At 43.5% G+C, this 26,223-nt stretch overlaps 1 protein-coding gene across 1 annotated transcript; it reads right to left on the reverse strand.

Annotated features, from left to right (window-relative positions):
• Positions 1–168: 168 nt before the first annotated feature.
• atg2a (autophagy related 2A) lies at positions 169–25,643 on the reverse strand. The gene is made up of 42 exons (XM_085789613.1): positions 25,112–25,643; positions 23,964–24,126; positions 23,119–23,268; positions 22,866–22,968; positions 19,925–20,069; positions 19,325–19,564; positions 19,111–19,210; positions 17,950–18,114; positions 17,580–17,722; positions 17,273–17,351; positions 16,909–17,158; positions 16,626–16,767; positions 16,358–16,456; positions 15,563–15,718; positions 14,723–14,990; positions 13,561–13,633; positions 13,219–13,393; positions 12,944–13,086; positions 12,703–12,821; positions 12,401–12,558; positions 12,104–12,236; positions 11,282–11,466; positions 11,113–11,193; positions 9,946–10,052; positions 9,770–9,862; positions 9,565–9,635; positions 8,878–8,954; positions 8,580–8,750; positions 7,763–7,889; positions 6,884–7,107; positions 6,561–6,790; positions 6,312–6,447; positions 5,724–5,951; positions 5,545–5,646; positions 4,964–5,048; positions 4,560–4,713; positions 4,029–4,098; positions 3,825–3,907; positions 3,547–3,668; positions 3,296–3,450; positions 2,853–3,011; positions 169–2,204 (listed from the first exon to the last, which is right to left on the reverse strand). The coding sequence occupies exons 1-42, from the start codon at positions 25,280–25,282 to the stop codon at positions 1,968–1,970; spliced, it is 6,072 nt and encodes a 2,023-aa protein (XP_085645739.1). The 5' UTR covers positions 25,283–25,643; the 3' UTR covers positions 169–1,967.
• Positions 25,644–26,223: the final 580 nt, after the last annotated feature.

Genomic DNA, 26,223 nt, shown 5'->3' on the forward strand with positions numbered 1-26,223 from the left:
GTGAGTTTCTTTAGTGCTTAACAAGTCCTGGCTGTTATATGTAATATTAATTATTTCAACATTTAAAACTAGTATAGCTATGTATTTCTGTAAATGTACTTAGTCACATTTCACACTATGATTCAGTTGATTACCAGAAGAAACAAAAAACATCAGCCAGCGAAGAAGTTCAGTTTTTATATTCAAATTTTTTATTTTTTGTATTAATTTTGTATACTCCTTGTCTTTGTATTATACAGGTCATTCATACAGTTTATGATATAGTAAATAGTAATTACACACAAGAGGTGTGACAAGCAACAGCCTGCCGCCCTCACAGACATGCATCATGCGCGCACACAAACACGCACTCTCTCATTCGCACACACACACACAGAGGGACACCTATCCCTTACACTTATTAAACAAAAAAAGGATAAAAATGTAAAACTTTTTAAAATCACAAAACCCCTAATTATTCTCCCTCCATTATTACCAGATTTCCATCCTCTCAACTTTTGTTTTTGAAATTGAGACAATACTTGTGTTTCAACAAAATAAAAAGTAAAACAAAGAAACATTAAAAAAAAAATGCAGGAAGGCAACTAAAGAAGAGGGCAAAGCAATTCTGAGGACAGAGTAAAGTAATTCAGATCACAGGCCCTGGTCCTAAACTCCTCATGGAAACAGAAGCACAGATGAGCTGTAACGCAGCTAAAAGAGCCTCTGACTGACATAGATCTGTGAAACAATTAACGATTCAAATCCAACGCGACTTTGTGAAGCTTCAACAGGATCTGATGTGCTACAGAACTTAGAGGCTTCAAGTGATCTGTTTTTTTCCTTCAGTCAGTTATAATGTATCAGTACGAGCCAGTGTGTGTTGGATTTGTGTTAGAAGAGGGTGCAGGGTCGAGGAAGGCAACAAACAAACTGGCCAAAAAAAAAGGGCGTTCGCCAAGGTTTTATGGCACAAATAACAGCACTGAAGAAGAAGAACAGTGGGCGCCGCCGTGGGGCTAAAGCTGAACCCAGCGTCACACAGCACAGCGTGGTTTTTGTGAAGTTGGGGGTGAAAACCCTCTGCCAACATCTGAAGGGTGTTAGCAAAGGACACTTGATTGACGTCTCCCTCCCCGTCTCCACCACGAGCATCACTGGGCAACAGGCGGACTGAAGATCGGGCCACGTCGCCTGTCAATTCATCACATGCTGCTGCAGCCAAAACGATGAACTGATATTTAAACATACGTGAGATTTCTGACATAAATTCACCTACTTCAAAAGTTCTTGAAATAATCTGACGAAGGCCAAAAGCTGAAAACATGACATGTTTAACAATACAGTTGTTCTTTTTATACTGTTGCTGCTGGGGTTGTGATGTGACTATTTTTCACACGAAGTAGGTAAACTTGTGCTATAATCTCTACTTTAAAACTAGAATATTAACAGGTTCAAGTAGAACATGAAGTGCCCACAATCTGCATCTTTCTTACAAACAATGAAAAACCCTTGAGAGTGATAACCCCCCCCCCCCCCCCACCCCGCTGCCCTTGGTAGGACTGAAAACGAAGCCAGTTGAGAGTGACAGTGATATGTTTGCACAGACGGCACAGAAAAATCTGCAGACTAGCGTGTTACTGAGAGGAGGAACATGAGGAGAGCTCCTGCCGAACGCAGAACGAACGGGAGAATTAAATCTGGTTTGTCCTTGTTATGATGGAGTCGCATTAAACACTGGGTGTCAGTAACTGCAGTAGTTAGTTAGTCGTTGCTTTGTTTTTGCATCGGAGCACAAGCTGACTCATTAGTCCATACACACATGCAAATACACATTCATCCCCTTGGATTCACTCCCCTAGCTGAGACTTTCCCATGTCATGATTTCACACACACACACACACACACACACACACACACACACACACACACACACACACACACACACAAACACATACACTCTTCCACACAGACACAAAAAGCCGACATCATTCTTGGCCGTCCTCCGTGCGCCACTTCAGGAAGTCCTCCTTGCGGGCGTCTGGTTTGATCTGGTTCCTCATGCCGCCGAGCAGGTTGGAGGTGGCTTCGGAGGCCACGATCAGGGGTCGAACGACGGTGGGCGGGATCTGCCTCAGGACGCCGCCCACAGCGCCAGGCAGACCCTTCTGCTCGTGGCCACGGGATGCTACATCGCACAGAGTCTGAGCCGTGTCAATCACTCCCTGGAAGAGCAGAGGGGGGAAACATCGCACACAGATTAGAAACCTGGTTATTTACTTTCCTCAGGATGAATCTGGTGCTCTACGACCCAGTATTAGGGCCACATTGAGAATTTCTTTAAATTAAGTCATAGTTTTATGAGAATAAAGAGGCAATTTTATGAGAAAAAGTTGTACATTTACAGGAAAAAGTGGCAACTTTATGAGATAAGTCATAAATTTACGAGAAAAAAAGTTGTTATTGTACCAGTAACTGGATACGGTAGGCTGCTCTGCTTCTTTCTGCAGAATAGATGCATTTTCATGCATATTCTTTTCCTGATACTGACGACAATGTGGTGCTGATGTGCCAAAAGGTTAAGTTTCTCCTTGTTTGTGAAACCTTTACTGAAATACGACTTCACAAAATGCTCCACGGCCTCATTTAGACAACTTTCTTCCTCTAAAACAACAGGTTAAAATATTATGACTTTATTATCATAAAACTATGGCTTTATTCTCAATTTAGTTTGTGAAAATGTTTTTTCTCAATGTGGCCCTAATGCTCCGTCGTCGGTGCTCTGGCTGCTCCTGACTTCTTTATTTCTGTGATTATCTGCTCTCTACAAGGGTCCGTGACCAGCTCTGGAGGGATAAAGTCGAGGGACGCACCTCTCTGACGGTGTCGTAGGCCTTGGCCACACCTTCTCGGAGGTCTGCAGGTTGGGCAGCTCTGCGGGGCCGGGTGGAGGGGGCCCGGCCCTCGGTGATGGCGTAGCGATTCAGGGGAGGCGTTGGAGAGAGGATGTCGTACACTGTCTCTGCTGTGGCCTGTAAACATAGCAGAAACAGAAACCACTATGTGAATCGTGCGTCCAAGGATAGAGCATGTGGTGTTGATAGTGAAAGGGTCTTAGGTCAATTTGCTATTTTGAGTTGTTTATTATGAACAGGTGTCCACACAGTTGGACACAAGACATTTTCATAAGCATTTCTCTATATCTTGTGTCAGATGAGTTGAGTCTCTAAACTATCTGAAAAAAACTTATGTAGCCAAGTCGTACATCATTAATTCACAGTCACGAGTCAAACTGCAGAGAGAAGCGTCTCTGTACCTGTATGGCCTGCACCAGTCTGTTGCTGAGCTCCAGAGCAGCCGAAGCTGTCGAGGTGCCAAAGGACGCTGCCCCCCTCTGGAGACCTCGAATAATGCGCCCGTCTTTCCTGTACTGCTCGATGGGCAACCAGAACAGATCCCGCACTCCATGGACTGGAGGAAGTCAGAGAAGGTAAAGAGGAATAAACAAAATTAAAGACGATATACATGTTGAGATGTAAGAAAACAAAACAAGCAGCATCAACTCACACAGCTGCACAACTGAGTGCATGGGGCCGACACCTCCCAGAATGCCCGGCAGCTGATTCTTCCTGATGTCGGTGAGCCACTCGGTGACGGCGTACTGGATCACTTTGTCTACACCGAGGAGACTGGGAAACGTTTCAGGAGAGAGGGTGAGAGTCGGACAACTGAAGACTCTGCTGGTGAACTTTTCAAACATAACGATCACGACTCTGTGAGATAAACAACAGTAATAAAAAAATCTAAGGCAGGATGATTGTTTTGGGGGAGGTGTGTGTTTGTACCCGTGTCTGCAGCAGAGCCTCTTCAGCTTCAGCTCAGAGCAGTTCAACTGAGCCAGGCCGATCAGGATCCCTGCAAACGTTCCCTGAGAAACAAAGAAGAACAGAGGAGGTGAATGAACAGCTTTGACTATTACTTCCTGAGTCCTACAAATTTCTTTATGATAAGCTTCTGGTCCAGCTGAATGACGGACAAAACCCTCTCACCTGCTCAATGACGACATGTTTGCCATGATAGTCCAGCCAGATAGGCACTTCAGAGGTGAAACGAAACTCTCTGAAAAGAACAGAGTTGAGTTTGTTTCGATCAGCAACATTTACAGCTATTAGAAAAAAACCATGCCCTAACCTTTAAACCTTTAAATCATACATGTAAATATATGTGTATATATATATATATATATATATATATATGGTATGTATACTGTGTGTATATATACACACAGTATACATACCACCTGCAGATATACACACACCAAATATCAAACTAAATACTAGAAATTCAAGCATTTGTCCCATAAATCACCACTACATATAACCATCACGTCTATACCTCTCCAGAATTATGTTTTTAAACTTTTTTTTTTGAATTGCACAAGTTTTTTACTATCTTTGATCTCACCAGAGTAAAAATCACAGTGTTGACGCAACAAGTGTCTTCAAAACACAGAAAAAAAACTCCTTTGCCTTTAACTGCAACCCCTTTTGATGCTTTCTATTGAGTAAGTGTCAAACTACCGGAAGTAGATTGGCTGGTCAGAGGAGGAGGTGGAGCCGGCAGAGGAGGAGCTCTGCTCGCTGTACGTAGTTTCCACAGAAGCCGTGAGGTCGGGTCCCAGACCAGCAGCTGTCTCCGTCTCCTCAGGCGCCTTCTGGGAGGGGTCTGCCTTCACTGAACATAACACATGGAGAGAAATACAGAAAATCACATATTTACAGTTGTGTGTGTGAACATTAATGTATAAGAAAATGCAAACAAACCCTAAGTTTGCTTCAGCTTCACAAAAAGGAGCTCAGAAAATGAGAAGCCAACACGATGGACTTTGTTTAAATATATATACCAAAACACCTCTTTACATTTAGGTATGAAAAATTAATTGATGCATCAAAGAATGAAGAATTTCTAGACATGAGTAGCTCACCTTCAGTTGCAGGGTCCACAGGTAGGTAAGGGTTAACGAAGGAAGCAAGATTACTGAAGAAGTCCTTCAGGAAGAAAAGTGCGTCCTGGACGGGAGACGTGGAAAAAACAATCAGGTTTGATGTTGGGAAACACCACAAAAACACAGTTAAATTACTTAGTGACCTTCTGCTGGTGACAATAGCAGCCACAGTAGTGTAGTTTAACTGTTTACTCTCTTTGTAACCAATTGCAAGTGGAAATCAAGAATAATTACGAAGCAGTGACATGTTTTCTCTAATTTGATCATGTCCTAGTGCTGCCAAACATCACAGAATAAAAACCACAACAGAGAATTAGAGTCAGTGACTCTGATAGATCCGTCTTATTTCTGGAGATAATTTCCCTTCTTCTGTGCTCCCTGTCTTCATGCTGTATAGATAAGGTATTACAGTTGTATAAATATCTAGTTTTCTTCCATAAAGAAACATTTTATGGAGCTAATTTATGCCCTCAACCTGGGAAAGATGTACCAGTGTGTGTTTTGTTTAGTGAAACTGGGTTTTTTTGGATGCAGACACAGTAACTTCAGCGTTCAGTTACCTGGTCGATGTTCAGTCGTAGTGGCAGCAGGCTGACACGAAGACAGCACTCTGGACCACCGAGCCCAGACTCGGGACACACCTGCAGGGCCTTGACCGTCAGCTACAAGAAAGAAAAGACAATCAGTATCGTATATTATCACTAAATCAATATTGATGTCAATGACAGAGATCCCTCACCATGTTGGAGTGGGCTCGGCGGGGCATGCTCTCACTGGTGTAGAGGTAGAGGAATTTGTTGATTTGCGAGGAGGCCAGTCGGTCTCGGACCTCCAACTCCTGGACGATGAACACCTGCCTGGAGAGGGGCTGCTCGCCGCTCGGACCGACTCCCACCACAGCTGCCATTGACCCCTCTCCTTCCTGCCCCGCTACCACCACTGGATAGGTCTCATGCTGGAAAGACACCTGGAAGATAGACAGAAGGAACGTGTCGGCAAATGTGCTCCTATACTGAAGAAAATCAAATTTGTGATGAGCTAAACCGTCTCATATTCACTATTCAGTCTCATCAACTAATGACAACACAGCAGAGTAAAAATACTCCATTAAATGTAAAAGTTAAAGTTCAGTCCTGATGATATTTAAACAAATATCATTAGCAAAATACTTGAATAAATGTATTTCTCATGTAGACACATCAAGAGAGTAAAGTACAACACTACAATATTTGTCAGTGAAAGAATTGGTATAAAGTAAAAGTATAAAGAAACAAAGAGTGGAGGTGAAGCACTTGACCAAGTTTACTTTTTCTCATCACCACTGTACCTTGGTGAGCTGGATCTCCATCAGCAGTGTGTGCTGACGCCCACTGCCTCCCGCCCACCGCCACGAGTTCTGAGGACGAGAGGAAGTGACGGAGCGAGACGGGGACCCACGAACACCAGCGGGAACTGAGCGACTTCTACAAGAAAAGAAAAGGACAGAGGAATTGAAAGCACGATAGAAAAACAACACATGCACTTTATGTGTTTAAATTACGTGAAATAAAAAAACCTGTGTGTGTGTGTGTGTTACCTGTTTGCCTGCTGGGCATGAATGGACATGGGCTTCCCGCCAAAGTCCTTGCCTCCATACAGATGCCAGACCACAGAGATCTCCCGCAGCACCACGCGGCTCTGGGGCACAGGGAAGCGGCCGGGGGCTCGGAGGAGGTCCGAGCTGCCGCGAGGCCTCGAGAAGTGACTGTCCTTCACCTTGATGGGGCCCTGAGACAGCACCGTCACCACCGGCTCCCCGTCCCTGGGCTGCAACAAGACCAACGTCATCAAGATTTTGTGATTTTTTGAGATGGCTGAAGGGAAAAGTTCATAAGAAAGACTAAAGGAGAGGAGACTCACAGGAATGCCCATCCCAGGAGCCTCCAGGATGCAGAAGTCGTCGTTGTCGGAGGACGGCTCTGAGCCTTCCTCCGACAACATATCTGCCTGAGCCTCTGTTGCTGTGGCAACCAGTCCATCAAGCTCAGCGTCCTCACCCTGCAACACAGCGGGGACGCGCTTCGGGGCCTCACCGGGGAACAGGTAGACGGAGACGGGCGAGCCTCTCGGCATAGAGGGTGAACCTGGAGAAACCAACAGAGTCTCAGACTGAGCTGTAAACACTGTGATCACCCTCTGCTCCAGCATGTATGTATAATAATAATAATAATAATAATACATTTTATTTATAAAGTGCTTTTCAAGAACTCAGAGACACTGTACAGGAAGTAAAAAATAGTACAAGAAGCATAGAAAAGCATTAAAACATTAAGAACATTAGAACAATTAAGCAAACTGTTGTAAATCACACTACTTGTCTTATGTCTGTCTTACTGTTGGTAGTTTCTAAGACTGTAACCAGGCAAAACACACACTGTCAGCAAAATCCATATGAAAGGTATAAGAAATCTTTAAAATCTAGGAAAGGGACTGAAGGCATCTCTTAGAGACTTAGAGGATAGGCTGTATGCTGAAGTTGCAGCTCTATGATCTCAGTATCACATTTGTTCTAAATTTGTATGCATAGTGGGTGGTGCTGTCGTCCTCTGATGGGAAGGTGAAAGCCTACAGCCTCAACAGACATGACGCTGCGGTCGATGGAAATCTAATTTAAACAAATCAGCCACGGTCATGTTCATCCACCTGAACACAAGGAAACTCTGTCATCGCAGCCGTCCACTGGCCCGTGTCCTGTTCTCACGATCAGTTGCGTAAGAGACGAGACAAACTCTGCCGTACCTGGATCTAAACTCTCGTCTCTGTGACTCTTCTCCGTGTCGATTAAGGCATCAGCCAGATCGTACTGGTTGATCTCAGCGGTTTCAGCTGGAGGGCAGGGCAGCAGAGAGGCAGGGCTTTCTGACAACTGACGAGACAGAACATCACACAGACATCAGACAATGTCATGGTGCATATTCACTTTTAATCTAGGAGATTATATGTGATTGAGTTTAAACTCCTCAGGCGTGAAGATCAAAACTGTTCTGTTATATTTCATCTCCTTTGTGCTCATTTATTTCATTCTTATCCATTATCTTTATTATATACAACAGACTGAAGCTTGATTTTAAACATACATTTGCAAGGCTAAGCTTAAAACAAATGTGTATTTCTGTTGCAGGTGTAAAATTATGGCATTCACAAAGCAAGGAATTGAAAAGTTGTACAAGTATGTCTCAGTTTAAGAAAATGTTTAAAAAAGAAAAGATAAGCGTCTACAAAAAAGAAGAAGGAGAAAGAGAAAAAGAAGGGAAAAAAGAAAAGATAGATAGAAGAGTGGTGTCCGCTGCTATTTTGTTTGTTTTCTTGTCACTACTATGTTTCATCATCTTTAATATTTTGAAATAGAGTATTAATATTGGTGTTGAAGTAAGCCAATGTGATTATAACAACAGAGAGGGGGGCAGGTACTATAAGTTTTCTTCATCCTGCTCCTTTTCATTCATGGTGATAATGTGTACATTATGTAAATATGTGCAACCCTGTAAAGAATGTATACCATGAATGGAATGAATCAAAATGAAATGAAATTCTCCAGTGAATTCATATTCCTTACCGGTAATTTCTGGCCAGCGATTTCAGTGGGGGAGGCGTGGCGTGGTGGCGGGTGTAGGTCGCCCTGGGAGACCAGGTACTGCAGCAGATTGACGAGGGCGGCGCAGGAATCAGCACAGGTGTGGAGGTGGACCACATTGTTGGAGCAACGGAGCTCGAAGAGAGGCTGAGACTGGAGGAGACGCAGAGGTCAGAGGTAAAGGTTTAAAGACGAGAGGAGGAACCACGGCGACAGAGAGTGAGGATATCTAGTTTACATTGCCATGTTTTGATAACTGGAAAACAGATCGAACGCTCACCAGTTTGCCTGTATCGCTGCCTTTCCATGTGGTGATGGCGAGCTCCAGCAGGTCGATGTCCAGGACACACACATAATCTGTGTGAGACAGAGACACGCGATGGTTTTCACTGGACTAATCAGTGTCCAGTTTCACATGCTGGTGTTGGTGCTATTGTACAACTATAATGTAGGTGAACACAGCAGTTACAGTTGCATTGTCTAATTTTAAAACTCTTCTTAAAACCCACCTCTTTTCTTTGGATTTTCACACTATGTAGGTTACGATACGATACGATACGATACGATACGATACGATAAACTTTATTGTCCCGCTCACGGAAATTTGTCTTGGACTCTGTAGCTGCGCCATAAATGCCTTGATGGCCACAATGACAACAAACAATACAACCTCAGCCATACCAACACCAGCAAATACATAACATAACACATATTGCACATATGCCATAACATCTCACCTCATTAATTCACCATAGTAATGTTGTTGATTTTGTATGTGCAAAGCTATTGGATAGTCTATTTATTATATTTTATTGTGTCTTTTATCTTTAGTATTTTGTCTTTTTATTATGTTTTATGGTTTTTATTTTACTGTGCAGTACTTTGGAAACCTTTGTGTTAAAATTGTGCTTGATAAATAAAATGGATTGGAAATGGACAGCAAACACAAGTGAATCCTGTGTCTTACCTCTCCTCAGGTCAACGACATCAGTCTCACATTTGTCAGAGAGGTAGAGGGCAGAGTCATCCAGGATGAATCTGACCACAGCGAAACAGAAACACAACTTGTTCACACAAAGCTCTCACACTGGTTAAAACATTCACTGTGTTGATCATCAGTCCAAATATTTACACAGATATACTTGATGTGTTGTGTTGGTGGTGAACTATACCTGAGGTGGAAAGTGGCAGTGTCTACAATGATATTACTGGACAGAGAGAAGGACTCGGCTGTGAACAACACGCGTAGTGGCAGATACAGAGGTCTGGCAAACAGAAGAGCAGAGGATGAGAGAGGAAGTCATTTACACTTGGATTTTAAATCTAAATCAATTCTTTAGGTGCGCACCTGTAGTCGACGGCACAGGTAACAAGGTGCGTGTGGAGGACAGTGATGACGGCCGGTGCTGTGTATCCCAGAATGGGATCATCAATAACATCCAGGAAGTCAACCAGCTGTAACAAAAAAAAGAAACACAAATTAACTCACTTGGCAGGAGAAACAGCAAGAGAAAATGCATTTTTAATTCATCCACCTAATCAGATTTAAACAATGAGAGTGGTCCACATTTTTCTGCATAACCCAATTGCAATTATAACTGGAAAATAAAACATGCCAAATTGCTTTTGACATTATAACAGCGGAGGTCTACAGGTCTATTTGGTTTTGCAATTACTCCTATTAAATCATAATTCACTAGCTACAATGTAATCGTATATGCTTATTATCTTTGGGAGCATGAAAAGGAGAGTTTTTGAGTTATTACTGGTGGACCCTATGAGGAAAGAACAGACGGCACAGACAGGAAAATGTTCCTGGTTAAGTCATCTGTGTCCTAGGATTTCTTTTTCCTAATCTTTTTTTATTGTCTAGATGGAAAGATCCTCGGCCTGTGAAATCTGATAAACCCATGATGTGATTTGTCATTAGCTATAATTTACCTCTCTTTGTGCCCCCACTTCCTTAATGACATAGTTTAATGTAGTTGGAGCAAATGCTGGAATATCTCCCTCTACCTCCTTCTTTCATTCATCTTTCATTTTTCCAAAATTCTCCCAATGTCTATTTCAGTCTGAATGTGGAATGACAAAAATGTTGGTCTAGAGAGAGAAAAAGCCATTTTCTAACACCAGATCCTTAAATCAGTCGTTTTCCTGCTGGAAATGGCTCAGTTGTTTCCCCCGTACTGTTGGTTTTGTCCAGACATCTGGTGCATTATTATACTTTCACATCAAAGAAAAGGGCAAGTGAAGCGTGAGAAAGTAAACACATCCCCAAAAATACCTTGACATTATATATTTAATACTTTAATACAACTGTTTTTAGTGTTTAAGGTGGACTTAAACCTTTCAAGGTTAAGGTAGAAGTCACTCTGTCAACAGATATTACCCAGTGCACAAGGAAACATAATAATGTTCCTGGAGTGAAACAGTGTATAAAAACAGTTATCGGTATGTTCAACTTCATTGAAACTAATGCACTTTAAAAACATTAAAAAACAAAAGGACTTCTCACCTGCTCATGCCAGCTCTGATTGGTCTGCGTCATGTAATGTCGCATGGTAGCACCTTGAAGTCGAAGGGCAACTAGGAACTCCTGCAGACAGGCGCAGAAACAGATGTCACTTCATTTCAAACCCACGCCGCCACCACCAGAACCGGACACACGAGGACGAAGGCCTCACCTTGACATTCCTCTTGAGGTCGAGCGTGATTTTGATGGCTGTCGATAACATCTGTAGCTCCCCCTCCCTGCCGCTCACGCTGCTCACGCCCACCTCTGTGGGGTAGATGGTCGGGTCCAGGTGCTTCGGTGGAGCGAAGCTGGGCATCTCCAACCGCTGTGGGATGGGGGTGTCTTTCACCACAGCTGCATTCACGTGAAGAAGACCGAGAAGATACATTAACATGAGCTATACGACGCCACTAGGGATGTAACAATCATAGATTTAATCATGAAGATAGAAATAATCATGGTATTATGATTATCACGATTATTATGCATTAATTCATTTCACAACACTATGAATGTGTAAAATCAAATATAGTCAAAATATAATTACATAAAACAGTTTTTACACAAATAATTTAGTTAATAATCAAGTCATTAATTGTCATCTATACCAAATGTTTAAGTCAATTTTAATAGTTTATTACAAATGATACGCTAACATTTAAATTCCTACCAATTCAATGTTAAATTAGGTAAATTCATATTAACGTAATTTAACCCAGTATCTGTGCATTTACTTTTATTTTGGCGCTTATCTGCCTATATGGTTCCAACATAATCTTTTTTGGAAAGTGACAGTATTTAGGAATCATGACGATTAATTAATTGTGGCGTTTAATACTGCAGTTAATTGTGAAAACAAGTAATCCTGACATCCCTGGACACCACAATACGTTAATATGTTCTACTACAGCTACTTCAACATGATTTTCAAGAGGAAAATATGAGTTGTGTTTGCTAATTAAATGTTTGCAGACAAGATGACAATGTGAACCTCGATGGTAGAGCTCCACTCGTCTGCTCTCCAGACACAGGAAGTTGAGATTAGGGTCGTTCTGGTGCTGCGCCACGCTGAAAATCTTCCCTCCCTCCAAATCGAGCACAATCTCCCCATGACTCTCATCCTCCTGAATCGATGAAATGCAGCGGAAGTGATGAAGAAAAACACAAGTTGTTCATTAGATCTGAATGAACAACCAACATGTTTAAGAGCTGTTTAAGTTAAAATCATTCAGCTCCTCTTTGAATTCTGTGTACTCCTAATACTAAGTTGGACAACACCCTGGCTCACCTTCCTGTCTGTTCTGGCTTGGAGACGTCCTTTGCCAATAATCACAGTGAGGGAGAGGAGGCTGAGGTTGTGGTTCGGGCGGAGGACCGACTGTTGAGTCCTTCCAGCTGATTCACTGGCCAAGTAGAACTGAGGATCTTCCTCTTCTGAATCGGAGTCTACGGCGCAGATCGAGAAAAAACGGAGGAAAACTTATTTCATCATTCATTTATCTGGACGAACAACAAACCTCATCCATCAACAAAATATAAAAACCTGGTTGATCAGTCATCGGATCTGAGAGATCTAAATGCCAAACTCACCCAGTCTGAAGGCCGACTTGCAGAGCTGGAACTCGTCGTGACGATTGCGGCTGTGATCGGGGCTGTGGGCTGAGGGAGGGGGCGGTGGCGGCTCCCACATCAACAGATCATTGTTGATCCTTTAACCAGAGGAAGAAGTGGGTGAAGAAAATTAAACATTTGCTTCGGATGCAGTATTTAAGAGTAAGACCACACAATAACAAAGACAACAGCAAGAAAATGTTTTTTCCTTTCTGCAGACCTGTTGTAGACGCTCTGGAAAGCCTGTTTGCTGGGCAGGAGGATGTAGGCCAGCGGCAGGCTGATGTCCACGGCGCACTGACACTGAGCGACACACTGCGTCTGGAACTGACGCATCTCCTCCGGGTCGGCTGGAATCACCATCTGCAACAACGAGAGAGGAAGAAGAGAAGGAGAAGGAGGAGAAGGGAGGGGGAGAGCGAGTTACTTCAAGACGGTTTGTAAGACGACTGACGGATGAGATGAGTTGTTGTTTCTCTCCGAGTGTCGGCGCACCTCCTCGGTCTCAAACATGGTGCGGTTGGAGGAGAACGGTGAGCTGGTTTTGTTGTTGAGTTCACAGTGACTTTCAAAGAAGGCGGAGCCCAGCTCGCTGATGAGGCCCAGGTTCATCCCACTCAGACCGGCTGCTGGGCCCTGAGCCTCGCCTCCACGCACATGCACCGATATCCTGCTCACAGAAACATGAGGACAAGGTGACGCTGTTTGTTGTGATGAGCATTTAGAAGCAGAAACAACTTCATTTTAAAGAGATTCAGATCATTGCATGTAATTCAGCGCTGAAAAATGGTTTTATGAACTATGCATGATATTATTCTCATAACAACCACTGCTTACCTGGGCAGAGAGTCAGAGTTCTTCCTCACTCTGATACAGGGGAAGGAGCCGCCCTCCCAGCCCTCATACGACCCTGGTGAGACACAAAACCTCAGTTCTCTACTTTGGATTTCACATTTAACTTCATGCATCATTTATTACATGTATGTTATGAATGGGGCTTTAAATTAAAGGGATAGTTCAACATTTTGGCAAATTGGCCCATTGCCATAATCGCTATAGTCATAGCAGTTGGTTCGTTACCTTTAATTGTCGGTGCAAGCTATTTTTAGAACGGCGGTGCAGAGCCGTGAGCTGCTCAGAGCTACGCTACGGAGGCTCATGGGATTTCTTGGTTTCCCTCATCAAACTCATCAAATACACAATCCAACAACTCCAAAACGCTCTGGTGGACAAGTTGTGACCTGCACATTCACCACGCTATGAGATAATAACAGAACGTTACCAGACAGAGTTGTTTTTGAGGCAAATGCAGAGTCTGCTTGTTGAAAAACTGCCCCTGACGGGAACACGCATCAGCTGTTTTGCATGAATTTGCCTCTAAAACAACTCTGTCTGGTAACGTTGTGTTATTATCTCATAGCGTGGTGAATGTGCAGGTCACAACTTGTCCACGAGAGCGTTTTGGAGTTGTTGGATTGTGTATTTGATGAGTTTGATGAGGGAAACCAAGAAATCCCATTAGCCTCCGTAGCGTAGCTCTGAGCAGCTCACGGCTCTGCTCCACCGTTCTAAAAATAGCTTGCACCGACAATTAAAGGTAACAAACCTACTGCTATGACTATAGGGATTATGGCAATGGGCCAATTTGCCAAAATGTTGAACTATCCCTTTTAAGTATTACTTGATTGTGTTGAAAGGGTAAAGTAAACCAGAGTCAGTGTTACATATAAAGCCCTTTACAGACATAATACCCAATACAAAACAAGGTGTTTACCTTGTTTTCTCAAAACAAGTCATACGATTAAAGGATTGCAGTCAAGCGATTTGTTTTAATTATCTCACTTTTAAGGAGCTTATTGTTCTTTAATGAAGACAGATAAAGACTTGAGATTATCTATGTCGAGCAGTGGGCATCGGTCAGTCAACTGTGTGTCAGCCTGATTCCTGTTTTCATCGACCATCAGCCGGTAAAAAACGACATATTGGAGCGTGTTCCCACCGTGCAGGTCGGTGAAGGAGGCCTCCAGCAGCTGGGTGAGGCAGGGCGCCCAGGGCTGTCCCGGGGCAGTCTGACCCCCCTGGAGGTCCGGGGCCTCCTGGTGCTTCAGCTCCAGCTCCATCAGCTCCAGCACCAAGGTCTCCTCCCGCACCGCCCTCTCAGTCGGAGGCCGACGTATGGGAAGGGGCCGCAGGTCAGGAACGGGGAAACGCAGCTTGAGGATGGCGTGCGGGGAGAGGAGGGTGAAAGAGGAGCACATCTCGGTGCTCTGGGTCCGGGAGGAAAGAGAGGGTGAAATGTTTCAGTAATTATTTATGAAAAGAAAGTTGGCTGAACTTGAGTTTTAGACATTACAGAGGGTCACACCTGTAATCAGTTTGGACCCTTGAGAAGCTTTACTTAGAGCTTAAAGCCAATTTGAAGACCACTGAGAAAGTGCTCGTCTACCCTTCTGCCCACTAGCGGTTTGTCTTCATGGTTGTGTCAGCACAAATATGATTAGTCAGACATGACAGGATTACCTTCTTATGCTTTTTCCAGTAAGCTTTGTTTTTCTTTGGCTTCCTATTGTCGTGCTGATGTGTAAAAACCGTGACTCAGCGAAACCAAACTGGATTACATCAACGTTTAAGTGCTTAGCTGTGAGCAGCCTGCGTCACACTACAGATGTGCAGAAGAAAAGCTCCCGACCATAATGAGGCATCATCAGAGAACAGCAGAACACAACGCTGACTATTTCATTTGATGACAGGTTTACATTTTGGGGGATCTATCTACAGTATCTACGTATATGTATCTTTGATGATGGGATGGCTGCCTGTGTCTGTAGAGGAGCCCTACCTGTGTGAGTCCAGGCCCAGCGGTCTGCGTGGGGCAGTGGCTGAAGGCTTTGCTCAGGTTCCCGAGGCGACTGAGGATGTCCAGGTCCAGCTCGGCGCTCAGCTCTGCCAGCTCGACCCGCACCACACTCTCCCGTCGCACCACCCGCTGTTTGCCCTGGCAAACACACAAACACACATGACACGTCTTAAAGACTCGTGCATCCATTTTTTGACAAATAATATATTTATCCAGTCAATTGCTGTTCATGTTCTACAATGATACATAAAACTACCGGTAATCAATATTACACTATTCATTTCATACATCTTTTACATTTTAATAAAAGTATTCAAGTTGGCATTGGTATCCTTTTCTTGCACTGGCGTAGTCCAAGTTGTCAATGTCTAGTTTTATTGCTGCCAAAGCTGTTTTCCTAGACAACACAATCAAGGCAGTACGAAAGAAATGTGTTTTTCATGTGAAAATAATTCAGGAATTACTGGAAAATATATACAACATTGGAAATAAAAGGTTTAGATCTTACTCGAGTGTCATAACATACCAGTTTTGACAATAAATATAACATTAAAAAGTAAAAAGGGACTCTCTCACAACAATGTCATGATTTTTAAAACTCATAATTATTACCTTAAACACCAGTTGGTGACAGTTAATAAACACAATTTGTGCATCGCATCAATGTAAATTCATGTACGTAAAAAAACAAAGTTCCTCACACAAAAAATAAAAACAGACATTTTTTCTGTGAGATAAGAAAGTTTTTGCACTTTCCTCTCAGTGTGTAATCTGTACCTTACGCAGGTGTTTTTCACTGAGGCTGTAGTGTAGTTGGGCACATGGTCTGGCTGCAGCTCCAATTGTGAACAGACCAGATTTCTGGAACTGGAGCAACTGGAAAGACACAGAGGGAAACACGGTGTACAGCCACGTCTTGCTTATCAGCCTGGTACGAGAACAACAAACATAAACTACTTCCAGCTGTGACAACGCGGTGCACCGACACCTCGCGACCTCATGCGATCGCTCATCACTTAAAAAGCTACAGAATGAGATTTTCTACCTCGCTGTACTGAGGCTTCCCGCCCTCCCAGAGGCACTCTAGCAGCTCCAGCCTGCTGAAGGAGAGGTCGGAGGTCACAGCTCGACTGTGGCGCCTCCCACTCCGCATCTCACAAGCGACCTGCACGGCTGCTCCTGTCAGTCTGTGAGAGAGGAAGAGAGGTGGACACATAGCAGTCACACTCATACTCTTGATTTCTGAGAAGCATCCCTGAAAGTTTCAACTTCCACTTGAATTATAAGTCGTAAGTGGTCCAGGACAAAGTATGTGTGTGTTTTTCTACCTGAGGTGGGAGTGTGGGCAGGCCTTGGCAAAGCCGCCTCTCAAGTGGTGGAAGTCTCTCTCGCTGAACATGCTGTCCTTGAAGAAGGCCAACTCTCGGAAGAACACCTGAGACACCTGAGCCAATGAGGCGGCTCCGTCCAGGCTGGTGGGCAGGTCGTCCTGCAGCAGGGTGAGGGTGAGCCCTCCGAGCGTCACGCGCAACAAAGCATCGGGCTTCAGCTGCTCCGCCTGGCCGCTGTGTGAGCGTCCTGCAGGGAGGAGGGTGAGGATTCAGATTATTTATTTTCGCAACACTTCTTATGGATGATAAGTTTGTGATACATTTAATAAGTGTTTCTGTGAAGCAACAATTGTAACTTCACCTCTGGTCCGGTTGCTAGCCTGCGGGAGACTCGACAGGCATCCCGCTACGGGATAACGCCTGGGACAGTTCATCATGCCCTGACAGGGGAAGTTACAGTGAAACTCAGATTGACAAGTACATTTACACGTTGAAATATCTTTATAGTGAGAGTTCAGAGTAATAACAGTTAAAATGTTATTATTATTCTCGGCAACACCAGTACTAGGTATCAATACTAATGTAAACATTGATCATCAAGGGATGAATGTTTATGGTGCTGGTGAAGACAAAGACATTGGCTGTATTACTGTAGTTAGAGGCCGTACCTGTGCTGTCAGTGTTGTAGGCTGTGTGAAGCTGGCTAGACTGTGAGTAGACGACTCCATATCACTGTCTGACATCTCGCTGCCGGAGCGCACCGACGTCACACTACCGCTCATCCCACCAGGACCCATAGAGAAAAACATTTCTGCAGGGACACAGACACACACACACACACACACACATACACGGTTGAGCTGAATACCACAATGTACTGTACACACTCTTTGTGTGGCTCATTGCTGCCATAAACAGAGCAGCAGGATTATTTTCAGAGACATGTCCAGATCAGCAAATACCCTGTTTTATTATGTACTCCCTATTATATGGTAAATGTGTTAAAAGGTGAACTTTTCCAGCTCTACAGGCCTCTACCTCCGTTCTCAAAGGTGGTGACATAGGGCTCCAGGTCAGAGTCCATGTCCCACTCTCTGTCTCTGGGACTGGAGCCCAGCTGCTTGCTCAGGTCCTCTTCAATCATACGCAGGTCGTCTGAGTCCAACGGGCGGCTGTGTATTCCTCCACACTTGGTCTCTGGCTCTGGAGGGGAGAGGACAGAGAGACTGATTCATATACTGTACATAAAATAGAGTCAGGCAAGGGCCGAGTGTGTGACCTCATGTTTATGAGGCACTTAGAGACGTCTGTGACCTTGTTGTCGAGTGCAGAACTACAGAGGAAACAGCACAGGCTTATCCAGGCTTATTATTAGTCTGCATTTCAGTGTGTCTGTGTCTGTGCATCTAGAGCTTGTGGACATACAGTTATCGCCTAGAAGTTATGAATAAGCTGTGAATTTGTGGTGTGATTCTGTAAGTTCATGCATGAACAAGGGCATTAGCTCATTTTACTCATCATAAACACCAAGGATGGTGAAAGAAATACTTGTCATTCCTCATTGAAAAGCTATTTTATTTATAGACTGAAAAGTACCATCAAGGCTAATGTCCATCTGAACATTATTTATTCATGTTATTACATCAGGCCTCCGATGACCTGACTATACCTCGACTGGTTTCTGCTCTCAGCCGACCAAACCCCCATCTTTTAAATCACAGAGGCACATGACATCATACTGTGATGTATTAAATACAAGCAGAAATGACAGAAGTTTCTAACCATATTTTTTTAATTCAGATGTCATATAAGTGTAGTTAAAGCAGAAGTAAGCGGAATATTTGTGTTAATATAAGTCTTAAATAGTTATATCTTCCGACGGCAATCACTTACATAGAGTATTTGGTCCGAAACACGGGTCTGTCAGTCACTCTGCTCTGCTGTAAGCCGAGGAGAAAACTTTTATTTTATTTCCTTGTATCCTACAACTATCCAATGAGGAGAGAGAACGGCATGAAGGGCTGTGTGTGCAGCCAAGGGATGCGCGTGAATATGGTGACGTAGGGATGAGGACCAATAGATCCATGACGAGGGTGGGGACTGCTAACTCCATCGGCTGACGAGAAGTCAGAAAAACGACCGGATCGCTTACTTCTGCTTTAACACTGCTCATACACAGTTTAGGAGTGTTTATTGTACCAGTGTCGATGCAGAGCGCTGCCAGCAGGTCTGTCAGGTGGGTGATTTGATCTGGAGACAGCAGCATGTGGACACAGCCCACCTTCCCGTCCAACTCCAACTGATACACAGAGAGACAGAGACAACAAAGACAACACATCAATACAACAGTTATGTTGTCTAAACCTTCAGTGTGTTACCGTACACACACAAACACACACACACACACACGCACCTTTGGTCCAGGTAGCATGTCATTCTGTTTGATCTTGACTATGGTCTCGATGAAACCAGAGCAGCTTCCTATGAGCAGTGGCTGAGACGGAGGACAGGGAGGGGCTGTCTGGGGCTTTGCCTCTTCCTCTTCCTTCTCATCATCTTCTTCTTCTTCTTCCTCCTCCTCCTCCTCTTCCTCCTCCTCTTCCTCTCCTTCACTTGCTGCTGCTGATTCTGGGTGTTCCTCCTCAGGAGGACTCTGAAAAATGAAATCATTTTTTGGTTATAGCGCTACGTTACCTAAATTATTCAACTGGATTGTTGTTGGATACTATGAAACGGTTCCTTCTCCTATGTTTCTTCATGAACAAAATGAAAGGGATTTGAAGAGAAAGAAGAACCAGATCAGTCTTATTCTTCCCATTTGAGTTTTTATCCTTCCCCACTTTGTAAATGTGTGCTTCCATTACAATCCTCCATAACACTGAAGTAAACATCAAACTATAATAATCATAACAGACAAGTGAAAAAACACCAAAAGAAAGCTAAAAACCAAAAAGTCTGGTATAAAGATGAGACATAAAGAATCCTTTATTCTCGTCACTGTGGTGTTCTTCACCTGTTCTGTGCCGGTGCTGTCGTAAAACAGCTGGACAGCGCTCAGCTGGAGGATCTTGTGCAGGAAGGCAGGCGGCTGGTGGATGTCGACAGGCACGGCAGTCTGGCTTGCTGGATCTCGCACCGCTTCATCAAAGTACTCCAGCCTGCAGCAACACAGCGCAAACAAACGCACACATTTAGCGCTGTGACAAAACTGAAATTCAGAGCATGTGGGGAAAAGGGTCGACTTTAGGAGCTGAGAAGAAAATGGCTGCTGTTCCTCTGTGCTGTGCAGTCAAATCTTTTTTTAAATCAGCATGCCTGACAAATGATGCACCGATACGTACAAGCCTCTTGTATTATTATTATGTGTTGTGTCTGCTACTGACTCAAGGTCTGTCTCACTAAAGTACAGTTATGTTGCTGGCAGCTTGACCTTGCACCTCGACAGATGATCAGAGAAACAACAGCAGCTGGAGCTTCCTGTTTAATTAACACTAACGCTCTAACATAAACAGATCTGTGAAAACGTTCAGTCAAGATGACGAGGACTTCTGGTCACTGACCCCAGATCAATAGAGTCATGGTGAAATGCCAGCAGAGGCATGGAGCATGTGAGACATACAGTACAAGGACATAGGTTTGGTTTCAGATGTGGGGGAATTTTTTTCTCTAATCCTTCCTGTGCCCTGTGCCCTGTGCTTTACGGTCGTATGATGCTAATAGTGTATTTATAGGACAAAATACACTATAGATGCTTCAATAATTCTTAAAATCTGAAAAACCTACAGCTAAAAACTATTTTAACCCCGAGTCTTGTTGACAGGTTTTAAATTTCAGATAAAGCCTGAGAGCTAAAATTCAGATGCATGTAAAATACAACATGTGGTTCATTTAAATTCCATCATACACCAGTTTATATTAACATTTACCATCAGATAAACATTAAAATTTACATGACTTGCCAAACTTGTACATTTAGCAACAGTTATTCAACTACACAGTCAAATGTCCTGCCTGGCTCTGCAGGGAGCAGCTGCACACACCATTTGGTGCAGGATGCAGGTCGCCAGGTTGTGGAAACAGATGTGGGATGACGCTATGTATGTAACTGTGTGGACTGTGTATCCAGCTTGTGTTTTTTATACACAATCTGGCAACTAAGATAACATGCAAAACATATGGATTTGTGTACGAGGATTATTTATAATAAATAGTGAGGTTCATGGAAATGATGATATTTCCCCAAGAGAAACACCAAAACAGGAAGGCGTCAGGAGAAAACCCTGGAATAGAGGAGACTCCCGAGATAAACGAGACTGTTGGCTGCAGGTATGCAAATGTAGAAATAATGATATTCTCACATCAGCATCAGCACTACCAGTATGTCATCTGATGAGGATTCAGCACAGCAGTTGATAACAATACTGTCAAAAATGAAGCACGACGGCACATTTACTTCTCATAATTGTTTGCATGGTTACATTACTTCACTATTACTCTTTTACCTGTAGTCGTACAACCAGTGAGCTCCTGTGTTTACATTACACTTGTCCATCAACGTCATGCTTACAGACTCCTTCACATCCCACATTGATGACACCTTGGGAACAGCCTGCACTTATTTATCAGCTCTGTTCAGGTGAGTGACCTTGTCTGCGCTGACCCTGTGTGAGCTTCACACGGAGGCTGTCTGACCAGATAAGGCCAAGACGTTCAAGAAGTTCATAAAGGAGCATGGGCCGCGTCTTGTCTTTATCTGCTGATGAGCAGAGAGGAGATGAAAACTAATTCCTGGCTTCCATTTCACTCTCCCTCTCTCCTTACAGTAACACAAGTGCTGACGTGGTAGAGTTACAACATCACTGATCACAGACACACATTTAAACACACTGGTGTGAGTGATACATGGTGAAAGGTGGCAAATAAGAGGCTGTGGGAATAAAACTGGGCGACTGTATTAATAACAGAGCTCTAGAAAACACTAACCAGTATGTGTTGGTTCAGTTTGTGTTGTTTGTTCTTTGCTTTTGTTGCCTGAAGTGCTTGAGTCCCACTTTGTGTTTCAGTTTGTACCTCCCCCAGCAAAAGGGCTGCAGGGTGTTTTTATGTCTTTATGACCCAAGCACGCTTGTTCACACGTGTACTTGGTTAATGAAGGTCCACATTTCTGAAAGGTCTCATCTGGTGTTCAACATATTCAATGCAAAAAAATCTGCGTAATGAGTTTCCAGTAAATTGTAAAGTAAATGCCTGGAAAAGGCTCAGAAATGATGAGGACAATATTGTTTGATTTGCTAAGTGCACTCAAAGGCAGGGTATAATTTTAAGCCTCTATAAGAGTTCATACCGCAACCGGCTTGTATGTTTTTGTTTTGATCAGGCCTAAATACACTGTTCATTTGAGAAATATGCCGTAATTAAAGAAAACAAACCAGAACCAGAGCCAGAAACAGCAGATTTCTTCATTTTACGACTTCACCAAGAAGCCAATCCTGTTACAGCTACAGCTGATGTTAAAATGAGATTGAGAAATTACATGTTCAGAAGCTTTATACTGGGACCATGTTGTTATGAAGAATAAATCACCTGATCCTCCCTCATACTTTGAGGGCGATGTAATTCATCAGTCATTAAAAGGCAACTTAGGTAAGACTTTCTATAAATATATTATTGCCAGATGAACTGTAAAATTTACCTTTAAAGTTAAAGTTGCATTTCTAAAAACCCCATGAGCTGCTTTCTTTCACCATGTTCCAGTAGAGAGTAGCAACTGTAATTTCATATCTATGTTTTTCATAGAGATGAATCCGCAACAGTTCATTCAAATCATACACTTCTTGTTGCTTGAACAAGGAGTATGTACATAGAAGTTTAAATAGAGCAACAACCAAAAGGACTTTCATTGGATATTAAGTATCCAGTTTTTCTTATTTACTTTAAGTGAATGTCCAACCTACCGTTTGATGTGCACCTCTAAGGCAACGCCTGTCTCCAGGTCCAATGGCTGGTGTTCGATTCGGACAATAGTGTCTAGAAAGGTGACTTTAATACGACGAAGGACTGCAGACACAGATGAGATGACAAACATGCAAAGTTTTGTGAGCACTTCATCATGAGAAGATTTTCACAAACACTAATAACAGTGTGCATCGTTACACATAGGCACTATCGCTCGTTTACAACGTGAGGACGCACAAAGCTTCTACTCACCCGTCTCAATGGTTTGTGCAAACATCTCCAGCCCCTCCAGCGGGGCAGGCGGCTCCTCGGACGCCTCCGGGGGGTCCTTCAGGCACTCCTGAGCCAGCTGCATGCTGGAGGTCATGCTGGATGACCAGCCCTGGGAGTCCCAACCTCCAGCTGAGTGCAAACAAACCACATTGGATTCAGTGATTTAGCCATTTTACCTATTTTTTCCTGATATGTGCACTACCTGACACTCATAACATCTAGTGCATGAATGTGACATACTGAGTTTTCTGTTGACTTATGGGGGGATTCATTTCAATTGTCATATAACAAATTAGTTTGTTGACAGTTGACAGTTTCGGTCATTTTCAAGCAAGAATGCAAAACATCATCTGATGCCAGTTTAACAAAACTATTGATTATCTGTGGTTTTATGAACTGGCAGTGTGACAAAACTAATTTGACTATTCCAGTTTGTGGTGTAGAAAAGCACTTTGGCTTTGAGTGACAGAGACGAGTAGAGAAGTTGCAGCTGTGGAGAGATGGTTTGATTGAAAGTGCACAAAGCTCTTTGCAAAGGAGGAAGACTTGCCATCCAACCACAAATGGACATGTATCTCCCTTCACAAAGAAGCAAAACAAAAGCTCTGCAGGAGGAATAACTTGGGTAAAACTCAAATCTCAAAAACAACATTATCGTGACTTTGGCCCACACAAACTGGGACAGCATGAGTCTGATAAACATGAAGATCCTCCCTCACTCATACTGTGTCTGTGTGACTGATGTGCTTGTTAGTAAATCCAGAAAAGGGGGGAAATCCCACAGGGTTTGACTCAAGAGTCCTGTTATTTTTCTGTGAACTTACAGGTCCTGTACTTGGGTCGACATGTTATCTGGAGACCAGAAACTTCTAAGGTGCAGTGGTCTGTCAGGAGAGCTTGCCATGGGATGGTCACCGCTATGCTGCTCACGAAGCCGTCCACTATCTCCAGAGGAGCGCCCAGAGACTCCAACAGCTCATTGACCGCCTGGTGTAAAGAGGAAGCAGTCAGGAGGCAGGAGGCAGGAGGCAGGAGTGGGGGTGGGGAGGGAAGACACACAAAGTGAAAGAAATTAGAATAACTAGTTTCATTTTCGACTCATCCTTCTTGATGTAGCAGCACAGTTAGCACGTGCACCTCTAACAGCCGTTGCCCTAGATTCACTTTAAGTAAATAAGAAAAACTACTGCCTCTCCTACATGTTCTTGTGTCTATTGTTTTGTAATTTAAACTTTTATGCATTCTCCTTGTTAAAGCTGCAATACGTATATGTTCTGCTGCTAATTTCTACGCTGTACTCAGAAACCTGATGTACAGTATATATGGGTCGGCTTGATGCCTCAGAAAACCATATAATTAATAGTTTGATCCACATCAACTGTAGTTCCACCAGGTATCAATCTCTGTTCTGGAGACACTGGTACAGTTGTCTCTCTTTAACTTAATAGTAATTCCTATTTTTGATATCAACTAGCCTATGTAAATCGCTATTTCTATGTTCAGCTTTATTCTCTTTTATTGTTTGTGTTGTGTGTCTGTTTGTCTTGCTATGGACCCTGAGTCTGAAATAAAGATATACGTATATGAAAAACACAGATGTATGCAATTACTGGTGCTGCTTTTTACTGAAACATGGTGAAAGGAAGCAGCACAGCTATCTATTCAGAGTGTTTTGACACTGATGGGAGGTGATACAACTAATGTGCAGGGCTGCTGGTGATGTGTTTCACAGGAGTGTCTTTCCTCGAAGAAACGCGAGCCAGGCTGAAAGACATGACGCTGGAGATTGTTGTTGAACTCGAGTCGAGAGCAGTTGCGAAACAGTCAAGGGTGCACGAGTCCGACGAAAACACACACGATGACTGCTGTTTCTGCTGCTGCTGCTGTGTTAGTGTTGTTGTTGTTGATGGTGATGGTGATGATGTAAAGTTGAGAACCACTCCGTCCTCTCTCTCCCTTGATCTAAACTCACCCAGACATCGAGGTTGATCTCCTTGATGACCCCGCTGCCGTTGTACAGGTCCAAGCCCAGCTGGTCCAGGCTCAGCCGCTCCTGTAGAAAGTGACCGAGGTAGTGCTGCAAGAGGTATCGACAGGCCCGCTTCTTGATTGAGCCCGACCAGGGGAAGAGCCAGCGAGACATAGGGCCGGAGAGAGCGGGGGGAGGGAGCGAAGAGGAGGCGCAGGAGAACCAGTGCGAGTACAGTCCTCTGGAAACTGCATAACAGACTAACACGGAGAGTGCAAAAACAAGGAATGAGCCACAGCTAGCTACAAGGGGCTAAGGAAGGGGCAAACCGTAACTCTTAGTTCTCCCCTCGGCTTTGACACACAAAACTAGAAAATCCTTTTGTGTCAGGACCGACGACGCTCCGGCGAGACGTGACGAGACGTTACCACGGACGAGGGCAGTTGTCTCGGCTCATATTTTCTGAACGCTTCGGTCGATTCGGGAGCGACAGGTCCCGTTGGTGCGTATCTCCTGTTTCAGGGTTGTTTATTGTTATCATACGCCAACTGATGGTATGGTGAACGTACGTGCGTGCGTCATACGTACGCCGGCCGCGACCAAAGGCGAAACCCGGAAAGGAGATGCGTTTCGTTCGCTCCCAGCGCCATCTTTGTAAGGTCGAATAAGAAAAACTTCCCTTTCACTCCAAATCGTGTGAAAAAAAAATGTTTAAAATACTGACACCAAAGCACCTGAACATATTTCACAGTCAATGAAAAGGGAATCAATCTTGTATTGGAACCGTAAACTCAATTTTTTTAAGTTATTCTCAGGCTAGATAATCCAAGTTGAAGAGAAAAAAACTACTTATTAAATATTTCTGTAAAAATTGTGAATTAATGCACGTTAAAAAGTTAAGGAACAACCCTTGAGCAGCCTGATAAATAAAAGAAAATAAGTATTGTGAATGAAACTTTGTAACTTCTAGGTTTTAGGTCAAGCCACTCTCAGGACTCGGATACATGTGTCACTGTCAAAGTCATTTATACAGAAGATTTACCACAATTTGCATACCACTGAAAAGCAGGAAGTTTTGTTTTAATGTCTGCTCAGTTCTGCAACAAGACTCTCTG

Source organism: Trachurus japonicus, chromosome 10 (genome assembly GCF_045865225.1).
Source record: "Trachurus japonicus isolate A0001 chromosome 10, Traja_1.0".
In the NCBI taxonomy this organism is placed as follows: domain Eukaryota; kingdom Metazoa; phylum Chordata; class Actinopteri; order Carangiformes; family Carangidae; genus Trachurus; species Trachurus japonicus.

Excerpts from the sequence above, each read along its gene's own strand:
- atg2a (XM_085789613.1), bottom strand. The coding sequence starts at position 25,282 with ATGTCTCGCTGGCTCTTCCCCTGGTCGGGCTCAATCAAGAAGCGGGCC. Across the intron at positions 13,634-14,722 it reads CTCCTTCACCGACCTGCACG|GGTCGTATGAGGGCTGGGAG; the intron begins GTGGGAACACGC and ends GTGTCTCACCAG. Across the intron at positions 3,012-3,295 it reads GACTGGTGCAGGCCATACAG|GCCACAGCAGAGACAGTGTA; the intron begins GTACAGAGACGC and ends CTATGTTTACAG.